General features: G+C 33.7%; 1 protein-coding gene across 1 annotated transcript in view; it reads left to right on the top strand.

Annotated features, from left to right (window-relative positions):
• Positions 1 to 16,719, top strand: part of ADAMTS19 (ADAM metallopeptidase with thrombospondin type 1 motif, 19) — a 293,732-nt gene that overhangs the window by 161,184 nt on the left and 115,829 nt on the right. The window contains exons 10-11 of the mRNA XM_011981215.1: positions 9,140 to 9,280; positions 10,789 to 10,939. Coding sequence (XP_011836605.1) covers positions 9,140 to 9,280; positions 10,789 to 10,939 — 292 coding nt within the window. The remainder of the gene's footprint in view (positions 1 to 9,139; positions 9,281 to 10,788; positions 10,940 to 16,719) is intronic.

Here is a 16,719-nt window from a genome sequence, read left to right as displayed (position 1 = left end):
TACATCTCTAGTTGATGAATGCAAATCATACTTTTCAAACATCATGCCTTTATTCATTTTTTTATTATCCCAACTTCCAGCACTAATGATTTATTATTTACTAATGATTCATTATTTTTAATATTACTAAAATATTAAATAGTTTAGTATTATTTACTAATGATTCATTATTTACTAATGATCTATCCCAATTGTACTTACCTATTAATGGCCACGACAAATGCTATCACTTTTGTGAAAGTAAATTTGAAAGCCTGGTTAGAAATATGTTTCCACTTTATTTATTTTGAGATGGAGTCTCACTCTGTTGCCCAGGCTAGAGTGCAGTGGCACTGTGTCAGCTCACTGCAACGTCCGTCTCTTGGGTTCAAGCCATTCTCCTGCCTCAGCCTCCTGAGTAGCTGGGATTACAGGCGCTCACCACCCCACCCAGCTAATTTTGTATTTTTAGTAGAGACAGGGTTTCACCATGTTGGCCAGGCTGGTCTTGTACTCCTGACCTCAAGTGATCCACCCACCTTGGCTTCCCAAAGTGTTGGGATTACAGGCGTGAGCCACCGCACCCGGCCTGTTTCCACTTTTAAGTCTCTTACACTGATTATTTTAAATATCATTTGTCACTTAAAATTATTTCTGAGATACACTGATTTATACTGGTATTTACCTATGTATAAGTTCCCAACTGAATAGCAATCTGTGAAAATATGATTCATGTCTAATACATTTTTTTCAAAGCACAAGATTGAATATATTATACACCATAAGAACTCCAACATATGTTGTACAAGTGAATAAACATTTGTTGTATGAATGCTCATCTGTTGGTCATCTTGAGGTCCAGGACATAAGACAATTGAATCCCAGAGTGGAAGAATCAGTTTGAGTCAAGGAATGCAATTGTCTTGACTAAGTAATATTATTTAATGAGAAAATATGGTTTTATCGCTATGCAAATATAATGGCAATATATTTTTCCCTTTTGGTACATGATATTTTGAATTCCTATTTAAAATAAACTATTGTATGAAAATACAATAGTTCAATTATATTTCAGTTACGATGAGTTTACCTTAAAGTCTAACCAGACTTTGGTATGTATTAGGCTCTTGATATATATCAAATAAGTAAATGATTGAATATAGTAGTTATCTTAGTAAAATATTATTATGCATAGATTGTCAGTGAAACTTGATTCAAAACAGATGCTATGTGCATATTCAAAGTGTTTAGAATGTTTTTTGATATTGCATGAGACTTGCATGGACAGACCTGTCCAACTAGTTCATCCAAATCCTAAAGTTATGAATGCGGAAGGGTCAAATCTAGCAATTGTAGTATTAGGAATATTTAATTGAAATTCTGTTAATTCACAACAGGTATGGAAACATACCTGCCAAGATATGAAAACAACCTGTATCTGTCAACAGATGAATGTATAAAGATGAATGTATACAGAAAATGTGGTGTGTGTGTGTATGCATATATACACACACATATATATATTTCTATTATATAAACATAATTCTATATATAATGGAATATTTATATGTATTATTATATATGTATATTTACACACAACATAATATACATTATATAATTGGAATTTTATGTGTGTATATATTATATATATAGATAATATATATAGATAAATATATATATATAAAATGGAACATTACTAAGTCTTTAAAAAGAAGGAAATTCTACTATTTGCAACAGCGTAGATGAACCTTGAGGGCATTTTGCTAAGTGAAATAAGCCAGACACAGAAAAACAAATATTGCATGATCTTACTCATATGTGGAATCCGACAAAAACAAAGTCAAACTCATAGTAACAGAAGAGTGGTGGTTACTAGGAGCTGTGGGATGAGGGGAAAGGGGAGATATTTGTCAAAGGTTACAATCCTTCAATCACAAGATGAGTAAGTACTGGAGACCTAGTGTACAGCATGATGACTATAGTTAAAGAAGTTAGCATATGCCCCAGGAGTCATACACAGATTTGGTTACCCTCTCTCAGCTTCCAAGAAGAGTCCTTTTCAGAAGTGAATAACATTTGGCACTCATTTGCATTGATGTGCAGTAGTATATCTGCTCTAAGAAGAGAGGATATGCTCTTATATACACTAAGAACTAAATAAAGACCAGGTATAATGGCTCACAGTGGAGCACACCTGTAATCCAAGCACTTTGGGAGGCCAAGGTGGGCGGATCACTTGAGTTCAGGAGTTCAAGACCATTCTGGCCAGCATGCCAGCTTGAGGCCTGAGAATTGCTCAAACCTGGGAGGCAGAGGTTGCAGTGAGCTGAGATCACACCACTGCACTCCAGCCTGGGTGACAGAGCCAGACTGTGAAAAAAAAAAAAAAAAAAAGAAAGAAAGAAAGAAAAAAGAAAAATAAAAGAACGAAATAAGAAATGCCTATAAAGTACATCATCTCCTAAGACTTTTAGAATAGGAAATAGATGAAATAATAATAAATTGTTATAACAGGCACAAACCAAATATGCTCTTCTAGAAATCCGTTGCTCCTTAAAATGTTGAAAATTAATTTTTTGTAGTTATTGTTGACCAACTTAGTAATGGCTATCTAAATATACTGTCCCCATTGTACTCTTTAGAATTTTCTATAGCAGATGTCACAGGTATCTTCCCCTGACACAAATGCCTTGGTAAATGTTAAAAACTACGTATGTGGATAGTTAAGTGGGAAAGTGCATTATTAGACATACAGCCTTGGGCTTGAGTTGTTGTTCTGCCACCTACTTAATGAACGAGCTTTGGATAAATCAATCCTCTGTATTCATTTCCTTTATTCCTAAAATTTGGATAGTTTTTAACTTCAAGGTTCATTGTTAGGATTTGTGATACTATAATGTCATGGCACAATGATTGGCACATAATACAGAGTGATTGAATGATAACAATAATTAGTAGTATTATTTTTATGAATTCCTTAATGTGAAAAGGAGATCTTCAGCTTTCACTGGCCTTTCATTTTTCTGTTCTTTCTTGGAGTGCTTTCATACCTTTTAGAGGTTGTTTAACTAGATTGACAGGAAGTTTACTTACCATGAAGACTCTTGTAGACCACTAACATGGCTTTCGTATTTGATATTTTATTTAGACAATGATACCACGTAGAATAATAAGCAGTTTTTCCAAGTTAATTATCATAATGAGACTTCAGCCAGTATAGATATGGCAGCCCTCCCACACCAGATTCTCTCCAAATGTAGGTTTGGATGTTGGAGTGAGTTAGTGGAAGAGGGAAAAAAATCACCCAGCTAATGAATGACCTTGGAAGAGTTGGCTTTCTGTTTGCAATTCTCTGATGTTTCTTGGCAAATGCGTATCCTAGAGTAAAGCAAGCAACCTTCCTGGAGTAGATCATCTGTTAACTTTTTCATGTCTCAGTTTCTCTGTGTTGGCAAGAGGCCACAGTAGTTTCACATCTCTAATTATAGCATATTTGGTGTTTCTATGATCCTATATCAGTTGATAAATCAGTAGACATTTAACAGGACATTCAACTAAATAATTAAAGGAAGTAAAAAGAAAATATGACAATTTCTGTGAACACGTACATTCTAGGTGTGGTGAATTATATATATCATTTAAAATTAACCAGAAATACGAGACAGTTCTGATGTGTCTTACACACCATATATGTGAAGGGCAAAGAAGTTAAAGATAATGATAAATATGGGCTATAATTTATTAAAGAATCCTTTTTTAAAGGCAGAAAGTCTATATAAATGCAGATTAGAATGGAAGGTATTCTAATAGAAAGGAACTATACAAAAGGTTAGGCTGGAATTAACTATGAAAATCAGATTGATATCAGTTTACAGATGTTTTGAATAATGAGATAAAGAATGGATTTCATCCTGTAGATCATTGCTTTCCAGAATTTTGAGTAAATAAGAATCATCTAGAAAACGTGTCAAAATGCTATTTCTTAGACCTTACCTCTAAATATTCTATTTGAATTCATTGGGGGCAGGCCCATGAATCTGCATTTTAACTACTCTAATGTCCTCATGCCCTATGATTCTGATGCAAGTGGTTCATTATTCACACTTTTAGAATCTCTGCTTGCCAGGGCTAATGAAAAGCTTTTGCATAGGAAATTAGCTTTTTTTATATTAGTACACTCATAAGAAACTAGCACCATTAAAGCATGGTTTAAGAGGCAAAGAGGTGAAGAGCAGGAGGACAGTCAGGCAGGCATTACAATAATCCAGAAGTAAAAAGAATCAGCACCAATTTTGGTTGATAGCAATAGAATTGAAAAGGGGCAGATAAGCGGTAGAGGTTTAAGGAATATAGGGCAAACAGGATCCAGACATTCATTTGCTACACAAGAGCAAGGGACAGTGTTCCAATCCTAGTAGATAATACACTCTTTGAGTGTAGGAACTGAGTCTTATTTATCTTTGTGACTCCAGCTCAGCACAGTAGTGGGTTCTCAACAAGTGTATATGCATTGTTAGATAAACCTGTAATATAATGCACAACAAAGTCAAAAGGAATCTCTTTTTGTACCTCTACTTTTCTTCTTTTAACCTCTTATTTTTTACCTTGCTTTTATATAGCCTTTTGACTTGCTAATAAAAGTAGGTTTCATTGTTTGTGCAAATTGAAATGAGTTAAAATATTAAAAGAAATATGATACAAAAATGTATTGTATATCTTAATGTCTAAATTTTTTCTCCGTGAACACACAATAGTGAAATTATATTGAATTAGATATACCCACTGAATTCTAAGAAATATGAAATTAAATGTCATTTTGTATAAATATAATCTACTTCCAGTAAGACATTGTAATAGTTTGTTTCTTTCTTTTATTAATGTTTCCACATAATATATGGCTTTAGTGGGAAATACTATGTCATAAAAATGCTTAATGTATTCAGCACAAAAAGCCTACTCTTTTAAAATATTACTGTTTACAAATCAGATCCTTTCCAAATTATCCAAAAAAGGTGAGTGAATTCATAAGGCTTCTCCTCTCTAATTCTTTAAACATCAAAAGGGACCATCTTCAAAATCCAAATGCTTCTCCAGCTTTCCACAGGATATCACAAAACTTCCTGGCAAAGACTTTGAAACAAGTTGAGAAGTTTTATATGATAAAAATATTTTTTCAGTTGACTTGACAACCATGTACAATGTTAGTGAAGAGTTTATTTGCCCAAGGCTCTTTGTCAAAATGAATTTAAACTGAGATTATTAAAATGTAGTTCAATTGCAGTGTGAGTAGAGGTGTTGCTAATGTCTTACTTAGAGAATGTTTTCCATGCAATGCATGTAACTTGGTTATAAGGTTCTACATGTAGAGGTGCATTTCTGCTAAAAGAACAGAGGCATTTAAAATTGTTCGGAAAACAATAAATCATCTCCAAAAGTGGAGAGTTTTGATCCAGAAAGAAAAGCACTATTGTGTGATAGTTCAGAGGTTCATCTGTGTGAGCATCAGACTGCCCGGGTTTGAGTCACAGCTTCACCATTAACCTCAGCACCTTCCTCATTTGTAAAATAGAAGTCATAATAATAGAAACATTATGGGAATATTGTGAGTAATAAGTGATATCATCATTGTCAGTGGTTAATAGAGTAGCTGGCACAGATTAAGGTGCACAATTGTTTTATTTCAAACCTATAGAGTCAAGACTAAGCAGTGTTTCCTGATTATTCCAGATGTGTGGTTAAAAAAACCTGTCCCAATTTAATGATAATTTTTTCTGTTATGAGTTAAATGGCTTCAGGAAAATTTAACTACTGGTAAACAATGCTTGAATCACCAGACCTCCCCATGGCTGAAGCTAATTTCTTATATCAGAATCAGGACCAGGATCCCAAAAGGAAAATTATTATCTGGATAAGAGTTTGTAATCCTCCATATTTAGAAAATCCTATTACACGATATTGGGAAAATGTCCAAATTGCCAAATCTTGGAAGCAATCCCTCTCCTTCCCTCATAGGAACACATTATTTAGGAGGGTTTATTATTTCTGAGAAAGACTAGTTACCTTTCAAAAATAATAGCATTTGTGTATGGTTTGAAAGATTATGCCACCACAGATGGAAGAGTCAAGCACGTTCCAAATGGCAAGTGGTTGTTAATTAACAGGTCACCCAGTGATGTGTGCTGTAGCCAGAATCCATGGTAGAGAGGAGACAGGACACTGATGGGCTGCATTTGAACCACACAGTTAGAATTAAATTAAGCCACTTTTACTGATTTGTGATATTGTGCCATATTTATAATTTCTTATTTTAACTTAATATCTAAGTAAATTCTTTTGATTGTTATTTTCTTGGTTTTTCTGAAGCGCACACTTTCACCAAAGAAAGCAAATACAGTAGAGTGAATTTAATGTAATTAATGATAAATCTGTTTATGTATCTTTTGACAGATTAGAATGATATAATAAAATTGCTCTGATTTATTTCCCCGGTATAAAGGATCATTATGGATTCTGTCTGTATTCCAGGCATTGTTCAGGTACTACATATCATGCTTATGCAGTCATCACAACAAATCAGTCAAGAAAGTATATTTAGCAAATAAGGCAACTAAGGCATGTTTATTTATTGTTTTTTAACTTGCCTTTGGTGAAATAAGGGGAAGATACAGAGATTAAGTTACTTTCTAATTTCAACATCTTTTTACTCTGCCTTCTAATATTTTAATTGAACTGGTTCATAGCTATTCCATATACTCTCTTATTTTTCCTCTTTATCTTCTAAGTATGAAAACATTTATCTTCCTATTTTCTCTGTTATTTATTCTATTAATATGTGTTGCTACAGACCCTATTTGAAGAAATTTATTAGAATAGGAAAGAAAAATATGACTCACTGGTGAATTTTTCTAACACCAAAAGTGTAAAGTAATATTCAATAATGTATTTCAGTTTTATTTATACCATAATTTTTATAGTTAAAGTTAGCATGGTGATATAATTAGTCTTAATTCATTAATGATATGGATGGAATTTATTTATTCCTTTCATATTTTCTTCAAAAACATATTTAATTGTAACAATTTTGATTCAAACTTATAATTCATCTTAAAAATATAGTTTGGTAGTTTTTAAAAATTTTATTTTGATTTGAGGAAACATAGGTACTCTAATTGTAACTTCCCTTAGCAATTTCTGCAACAGTTCTTCTAATTTCGTGTTTTAAAACACAATATAGATATTCTTGTGAATTTTTCATTATGAAAACAATTTTATTTATTATCTAGACCATAACAGAAGAAGAAAAGAGAACAGTGGACTATCCTGCTATTATCTCAGGCTATGCATGTACACAAATGGACTCTTCTCTGCTTCTTTAGTACTAACTCTCATCCACAAAAATTATTTTACTGGCCTCATTATGAGAATTCACAAGAGACTATATAATTTTTTTTCTACATGATCATTGAACCCATGATTCAACATTGGTTACAGAGTCTCAAGAATTTGGAGAATGAACCAGAAGTAAAAATGTATAATGCAATATAGGAAATGCTGTAACAATGTTGTTCACAGAATCCTGTGTTGTTCCCAGAAGAGATAGTACAAATGGGTGAGGTAGGGGATAGTGAAAGAAAACCTGATAAAAGTAAACCACATTAATGTTGATGATTAAGTAGAATTTGAGTTTGTCCAGGCAAAGAAGCTGAAGGAGAGGCACTGTAGACAGCATATGGGGTTGGAGGATGGAATTTATAGATGCCCAATGTGGAATGGTTAATCACATGACTTCTGGAGCTCAGTTCAAACATTATTACTTTCCAATTTCTCATTGTGTAATCTTGGACAAGTTACTTCTCATCTGCAAAATGCATATTATAATCATTTCTACTACATTTTGTTGTTTAACACAAGTTTATAAATTCCCTTATATGATTTATGATACCTAGAAAATGCTAAGTAACAATTAACTGCAAGAAAATAAGAAACAATATAATGTTTGGGAAATTACAAGTCATTTGGTATTGCTGAAGAAAAAATCTAATAATAATGTAGAAGAATATGAAGGGGCTATGTATCATGTTAAAGAGCTGGAAATTGCCATATGGATAATGAGAAAACATAGGAATGGCATAGGCAGATTGTGTTTTAAATAGATCTCACTGGGGCAGTGTAGGAGAAGGGGAAGGGAGAATGTTGGTAAAGATTAGAGGGACAGAACCCAGGTACAATACCATAACAACTCAAGACTTTGTATATACTATAATAAGGATACAATACAATAATTTAAATAGTAACTATAGGATAGAATGGAGATGACAGTTGAGTGAAATACTTAGAAGGTAGAGTTGGCAGGGCTTGCCTCTAACAATAAATAAAATAGAGCCTATGCGATAATTCAGGAAAGGAAAAAAATAAATGATGACTTGAAGATTCTTTATTTGGCAGAACTTACTAGCTAGCAAAAGCATAAAAAGAGAGCAAGAAAAAAATAGAATAGAGGAGTAAATAGAGAATTGAAAGAGAAAGTAAGAAAGGCAGTCTGTAGACATACTAAATTTAAGGTATTTCTAGAACATCTATTTAGAAATAAGTCCAACTTTTAGAATACAATTTCAACAGATGCAGGATTCATTCAAAAAGATAAAGATGGCCAGGATAATTTGTGTTATATGATGTGGGAGGAAGAGGATGGTCTAATGAAGTGCATGGTGAAGACATAGGAAATGAATAGATTAATGAGGTTTCAAATTTGATAAAAGATGTGTATTCAAATCAAATTTTGAAGAAAATTTGATTCAGGCAACAAGAAGAATCTAGTATGGTTAAATATAAATGTATTATTTCTGAGTTTCATACATACTACTATGCAAAGAATATATCTATAGATCATTTCAGTTTGAAGGACCTAAACATGTCATTTTGTAGGTTGATTAGGGAAATTTTTTTTATTAAATAAAAATATTTACCTTAAATTGGGGTAACAAAATTTAAAAAGTAACTTAATCTGAAATCTAATTTTATTTTGAATCTAATTTCCTTAAAACAAATTTGGCTCCCAGTATTTTAAGTGTTTTAATCATTATTTAACTGCAGTTACAAAAAGTTAACAAGTAACATTTACTTAGTGTAAATTTTAAAATTTTATTATATTCCAAATCAGCATGGGCATTAACCATGACAACGACCACCCATCGTGTGCTGATGGTCTTCATATCATGTCTGGTGAATGGATTAAAGGACAGAATCTTGGTGATGTTTCATGGTCTCGATGTAGCAAGGAAGATTTGGAAAGATTTCTCAGGTATGGAGGTCACTTATTGTTTTTGCCTTGTGAATGTTTTATGTGTGCTGTTACTTTTTACAAATAGAGAAGCCAGTGTGGCAAAGTGGAAAGGCCACTAGAGTAAAAATGAAGGCACTTGGTTCCAATCCTGACTTTTCCATTGACTCATGGTGTAGTTTGGGACATGTTATTTAACCCCCTGCTTTTTAATTTCTACATTTTTCAAAAAGGACAGTTAAGATTATTTGCAAGATTGAAAAATTGCTATAATGATTTAAAAAATCTGTCACAGCATTTAATTGCCTCTTCAATTATTCCCAGTGGAAATATTCACACTGTTCATCACCCAGCACATCTGTTATCATGAAGATCAGAGCCCCTCTAACAAAATCTTCACTTTTCGTTTGTAATACGCTTCAACTATTTTTTCATTAATAAATAGTTTTCACCATTATCATAGCCCTTGAGTCTCTTCTTTTCCACATTCAGTGGCAGTAACACTTAGCTTCTGTCTTGTTGGAAAAGTAAATGAAAAATATTACTGTTGCTCTCATTTTCATTCTAAAGCACTTGTTCATTTTTAAAGCCCTTATTTCTATAATTATAGAAGGATCACCTGAAGCAGTAAGAAATATGCAAAGTAGTTAGTGAGATGCTAAAGGTATCCAAAACAAGTCTTAATGAGAAATACAGGAACACCTAACTTGCTAAACTCACTGCACAGATGAACTTTATTCACTTTTCTATATCCTTTAAATAGTTAAGCCAATTTTTCTATCAAATGGCTACGAAATCTATCAAACTATAATGTTTCTCACATTCCATAGCTTTGCTCTAAAATATGTACAATATATGCTGTGCATGCTCTTTGTCGTAACAGTCTAGAGAAAAGCACTCAGAGCATGTGATATTTCAGACACACCATCAGTAGTTGCATCAGCAGCCCTACTGTAGGCCCTAATGAGTTCCTAAGAAACATGCATGATTTTGTACGGCTGCCTTCACATGACTCAGGACTCCTATGACATAAAATACCACTTTAAAATATATTACAGAGTTGTATACAAAGTTGTATTACAATGTCAAGCACAAATATATCTACACTGTTAATATTCAGCTGAGGATGCTTTCCATACATTCTTTAAATCCCCAAAATATAGCTGATATCTTACATTCACATACTACTTTTGGGCAAGTTACTCTCTGATTCTGAGCTTGTATACGTATTAAATGCATAAAATAACACTGAACTCACAGTGTTATGTAGATCAGCTGAGTTAAGTCTTATGAATGTGTTTTTTACACCATAAAGTTCTTTTAATTTGAAAATTATTTATTACGATTATCTTCATTGTAAATAAATGATTTTTGACATATAGAATAATTTCTATGAATATTCAATGGAAGAGCAAAAAGAGTAAAAGTATATTTTTGATATTATAAAAGTGTTTATTGTTATATGCTAACTAATCATATCAGTTTTTTACATTAAATTCAAAATTTTACACATACCTACCTACTGCCAGGTCAAAGGCCAGTAACTGCTTGCTACAAACAAATCCGCAGAGTGTCAATTCTGTGATGGTTCCCTCCAAGCTGCCAGGGATGACATACACTGCTGATGAACAATGCCAGATCCTTTTTGGGCCTTTGGCTTCTTTTTGTCAGGAGATGCAGGTAAAGATCCAGGTGGGGTTTTTGTGCGTTCATTCATTGTTTAGAAGTATTGACTGGTAGGAAAAGGTAACTTTATTTTACGGTTTGTGGATAAAAAATACCCCAATATATAAAAGAAGGATTTTTTAAGAAAAGGTTTGTGCATTTTTTTTCTTATACCTTGGAAGTGATAGAAATAAGATGTGAGCATTTAGTCAAAGTCAATAAAGAAAGACCTAATAATTTCTACTTTGAAAATTACATTGATGTCAGGGAAGCATTTTTATTATGTCAGTTCAATGCTTCTGTTTTAAATCCCATATAGTTTTCTCTCCATATCTGCAGGAATTGGTTTCAGTACCCACATGTCGTTCCCTGAGCAGATACCAAAACTCCCAGCTGCTAAAGTCCCTTATGAAAAATAATGTAGTATTTGCATATAACCTACCCACATCCTCTCAAATACTTTAAATCATCCCTAGATTACTTACAGAACCTGATACATTTTAAATGCTATTTAATTATTATACTATGTTATTTTATTATTTGTATTATTTATATTGTTGTATTGTTGTTTTTTAAAAATGTTTTTTGTATCTGTGGTTGGTTGGATCCCTGGATGTGGAAACTACAAACAGGGAGGGCCAACTGTATTTTCTTACATGGAAATGGGTAAAAATGTGATAAAAGCTATATATGAACGTGTAATTGTGGAGGAGGAACTATATATTTTAACCCTAAAAATAAAATTTTAAAAGTATCTTTTATAGGAACAAAAATTAAGAGAGTACATTTCTACATAAACTGGAAGAAAAGGGAAAATGTATAATGGTAAAGCAGTGTTTATCTATTAATATTCCAATAGTCAGTAATTACTCAGAGAAGACAGTAGTATTAAGTCCATAAATTCTAAAGGATGAAGCAAAATTACCTTCTTAACTGATGGAAGAGTTTAAGCTCTATTAACCCCTTTTTTTTCTTTCCTGCTGGCCATCCCCTATCTGCCCATCTCCTCTCACCTCCTCCTCACACACACACATATACACATTGTACTTCAGGAATAAACCGATAACCACACTGAGAGTAAATTGGTTAAGTATCACTGAAACATAGCCTATTTCACCCAGCCACAGTTTTTGTGAATGTCTCAAAGGAGTCTGGCTTTGTTGAGGATAATGCTGTTTTGGGTAACTCAGCATAATTAAGATCCATTATAAGGAATAAAGCATATGACATTATAATGTGTTGAATGCTGTCTTTGCTTTGTGGTTCTTATTAAAAGAGTTTTGCACTTATTTATTAATTGCTTTTGATCAGTTTCACCCACCAGTGTGTAAGCTGCACGAGGGCAGAGTGAGTTTCTCCAGCATCTAGCCTAGGGACTGGCACAGAGTAAGTGAAATACCCAGTGAACAGATTTAGAATTAAAATGAGTGAATGTATGGAGTTGGAGCTGCATAAAATGTGATGTGTAAAAGGCTGTATGGACTGTAATACTCATCTGGCAATAGTGGAGCTTGAAAGGAACTGGTGTTGCTATGTGTGATCTAATGCCAAAGGGTTTACATGTGGCACAGCCATGGATCCTTGGAACTCCATATCATGTGTGACAATTATGACATTAGTTCTGTAAGGTCTGTCTCCAGTACCTCTCTGACCTCATCTACTAACCTCCTTCACTCTGCTTTCACCTCCGAATCTTTAGATAATCAAAAGTCTGGTCACAATCTTCTTCCTTAAATATTCATGGTAAAATGAAAGTTTCTGAGGTACAAAGGTTTGGGTTTGTGGGCAGACACTTTTACAGGCTGAAGTTACCATTATTTTAGGCAACAAAGTAGGCTGTCTGTGTTCACTGTCACTGGAGCATTGCACAGGAGACAGTTTCAGTTCATGAGATATAGAGAACTGATAGAACTGATCAATGGATCAGTTCATCCAAAATGTTCATCTTCTATAAAGCATTCCTGCTGTAAAAACTCAGTAGATGATCAACTACACACATGATTCTGTTAAATTGTAGATTCTTTTCCATAATTACTATTTTACAAGCTTTTAGGGTGCTGACGAGTTGATGGGTGCAGCACACCAACATGGCACAAGTATACATATGTAACAAACCTGCATGTTGTGCACCTGTACCCTAGAACTTAAAGTACAATAAAAAAAAATAATGAATTGGGTCAGCTTACATAGGTAGGCTCAAACTGAGACACAGCTAATAGGAAATAAGAGCAAGATTTCCTTATTAGAGCCCATTGCTTATGAAATACCCCAAGCTACACAGGACAGTTTATAGCTCTGGATAGTGATGTTCTTATTACCTTGGAGTAATTTTGAAATTTATTGCAGTAATGACTGCCTGACATTTTGCAAAAGGTAGATCTTAATTTTTTAAAAAAAGATATTATTTTAATATATCACATTGCAATTAAATTTTGCTAGTGCCATTCTACAATGTTTTGACCTCTAAATATCTTCCATATAGTGTGTTAAATTATTTATTTTTATGATGTAATTTGATTCTTTTTCTTTTATTATACTTTAGGTTCTAGGGTACATGTGCACAACCTGCAGGTTTGTTACATATGTATACATGTGCCGTGTTGGTTTGCTGCACCCGTTAACTCATCATTTACATTAGGTATTTCTCCTAATGCTATCCCTTCCCCATCCTCCCACCCAACAACAGATCTCAGTGTGTGATGTTCCCCGCCCTTTGTCCAAGTGTTCTCATTGTTCAATTCCCACCTATGAGTGAGAACATGCAGTGTTTGGTTTTCTGACCTTGAGACAGTTTGCTGAGAATGGTGGTTTCCAGCTGCATCCATGTCACTACAAAGAACATGAACTCACCCTTTTTATGGCTGCGTAGTATTCCATGGTGTATATGTGCCACATTTTCTTAATCCAGTCTATCATTGATGGACATTTGGGTTGGTTCCAAGTGTTTGCTACTGTGAATAGTGCTGCAATAAACATATATGTGCATGTATCTTTACAGTAGCATGATTTATAATCCTTTGGGTATATACCCAGTAATGGGATGGCTGGGTCAAATGGTATTTCTAGTTCTAGATCCTTGAGGAATCGCCACACTGTCTTCCACAATGGTTGAACTAGTTTACAGTCCCACCAACAGTGTAAAAGCGTTCCTATTTCTCCACATCCTCTCCAGCATCTGTTGTTTCCTGACTTTTTAATGATTGCCATTCTAACTGGTGTGAGATGGTATCTCATTGTGGTTTTGATTTGCATTTCTCTAATGACCAGTGATGATGAGCATGTTTTCATGTGTCTATTGGCTGCATAAATGTCTTCCTTTGAAAAGTGTCTGTTCATATCTTTAGCCCACTTTTTGATGGGGTTGTTTGATTTTTTTCTTATAAATTTGTTTAAGTTCTTTGTATATTCTGGATGTTAGTCCTTTGTCAGATGAATAGATTGCAAAAATTTTCTCCCATTCTGTAGGTTGCCTGTTCACTCTGATGGTAGTTTCTTTTGCTGTGCAGAAGCTCTTTAGTTGAATTAGATCGCATTTGTCCATTTTGGCTTTTGTTGCTATTGCTTTGGGTGTTTTAGTCATGAAGTCCTTGCCCATGCCTATGTCCTGAATGGTATCACCTAGGTTTTCTTCTAGGGTTTTTATGGTTTTAGGTCTAACATTTAAAATTTATTCAAGATGGATTAAAGACTTAAATGTTAGACCTAAAACCATAATTTGATTCTTATAACCATTAAATGCCATAGTTATTGTCTAGTCCCATTTTACAAATCAACAATTTGAGGTCTAGAGCAGTTAAATAATAATTTGAAGTTCTTATACCTATTAACAGAGAATGCTAGATCTAAACTCAGATTGTGTCTAAATCCCAAAAAATAGAATGCACTGTAACCACTATGCTCTCCAGTGTCTTATGGAACTCAAACTTCTTTATATGCTCTATTGTCTTCTCTATGGGAAAACCCTTAGATCAGCTCTTGTATTAAAACTAATTTTATGTCTCCTATAGCACCTATACTATCAGTTTCAACCAGTATCTTAATTGATTTCTTTTGCTAAGCTCTTTGCTCTATTCATGTGATTATTTCCCACTAACCTACCTGCACAGATTTTTTTTCCTTGATCTCTGAAAATATGGTTGTTTATTTGGGTTTTTACAATCTGTTTCTCAATATCCTAGGATGTTGCCTTGTTTTTAAATTACAGGTTGTGCTAATAAAGTTAAGTTTTATGTTTAAGGTATCCAGAAATGTTCTCCTTTTTATTTTCTCTCCACTTTTATATTCCAGTCCCAAATCAGTATAGCTTGTAAAGTGTAGTAACCTAATAGATGACAGATAGCTAGCTAGAACCATAGAAAAGATCATTTACATATTTAGTCATTGATTTGACAAATATTTATTAAGTTCTAAGTACTATGCAGGCACTGTGTGAAGCACTAATAATACAGCAGGAATCAAAGACCCTGCCTCCATGGAACTTACATTTTAGTTGGAGGAAATATAAAATAAGCAAATGCATATCTAATATGTCAGTTGGTGATAATTGTTTAGAAGAAATATAAACTCAGGTAAAACAGGAAGTACTACCAAGGTAGATGGTTGGGATGGTGTTATTTCATATAAGGTGACCTGGGAAAGTTTCCTAGAGAAGGTGACATTTGTTTAGAGATCTAAAGAAAGTGGAAGAATAAGCTATGCATTTATCTTGGGAGGAATATAGCAAGAGAAAACAGAATGCGAAATGCCCTGGGATTCACTGTGGGTCATGTTTTGAGATGCCCATTACACATCCAAGGAGGAATGTAAGCAGGTCCGTGATATATATTTGGAATTCATTAAGAAGTATAAGATATTGGGGACATGATACCAAATAACAATTGGAAATGAGTTAGAAAAGTTTCAAGGACTAAGACCCAAGTCAATGCAATATTTAGAGTTTCGGAAAATGAGAAAGAAAAAACAAAATTCTGAAGTATGTTGAGGTAGGAATATAACCAAAGCAAATTAAGATCCTGGAGGCAATGTGAGGAGGACATTTCTCAAAGAGAGACTGATCAGCTGTGTCAAAAGCTGAAGACTTAAATGTAAAACCTAAAATTGTAAAAGCCCTGGAAAACAACCTAGGCAATACTCGTCTGTACTATTTTTTGCCCATAGGAATGGGCAAAGATTTCATGACAAAGATTCCAAAAGCAATTTCAGCAAAAACAAAATTTGATAAATGGGATCTAATTAAACTTAAGAGCTCTGCACAGCAAAAGAAACCATCAATAGAGTAAAGAGACAACCTTAAGAATGGGAGGAACTTAAACAAATTTAAAAGGAAAAACCGACTCCATTAAAAAGTGGGCAAAGAACATGAACAGACACTTTCCAAAAGACATGCAGCCAACAAGCATATTAAAAAAAAGTCAGTAACACTGATCATTGGATAAATACATATCAAAACGACAATCAGATAACATCTCATACCAGTCAGAATGGCTATTACTAGAAAATAAAAAAATAACAGATGCTGGTGAGGTTGCAGAGAAAGGGGAAGACTTATACACTGTTAATGGGAGTGTAAATTAGTTCCACCATTGGAAAGCAGTGTGGCAATTCCTCAAAGAGCTAAAAACATAACTACCCATAACTACCATTCAACCCAGCAATCCCATTACTGGGTATATACCCAAAGCAATATAAATCATTCCACTATAAAGACACATGCATGTGAATGTTCACTGCAGCACTGTTCACAATAGCAAAGACATAGAATTAACCTAAACGCCCACTAGTGACAGGTTGGATAA

Source organism: Mandrillus leucophaeus, unplaced genomic scaffold, assembly GCF_000951045.1.
Source record: "Mandrillus leucophaeus isolate KB7577 unplaced genomic scaffold, Mleu.le_1.0 Scaffold221, whole genome shotgun sequence".
In the NCBI taxonomy this organism is placed as follows: Eukaryota; Metazoa; Chordata; class Mammalia; order Primates; family Cercopithecidae; genus Mandrillus; species Mandrillus leucophaeus.
The sequence above is the reverse complement of the archived record's forward strand: the minus strand, read 5'-3'. Positions and strand labels throughout refer to the sequence as shown.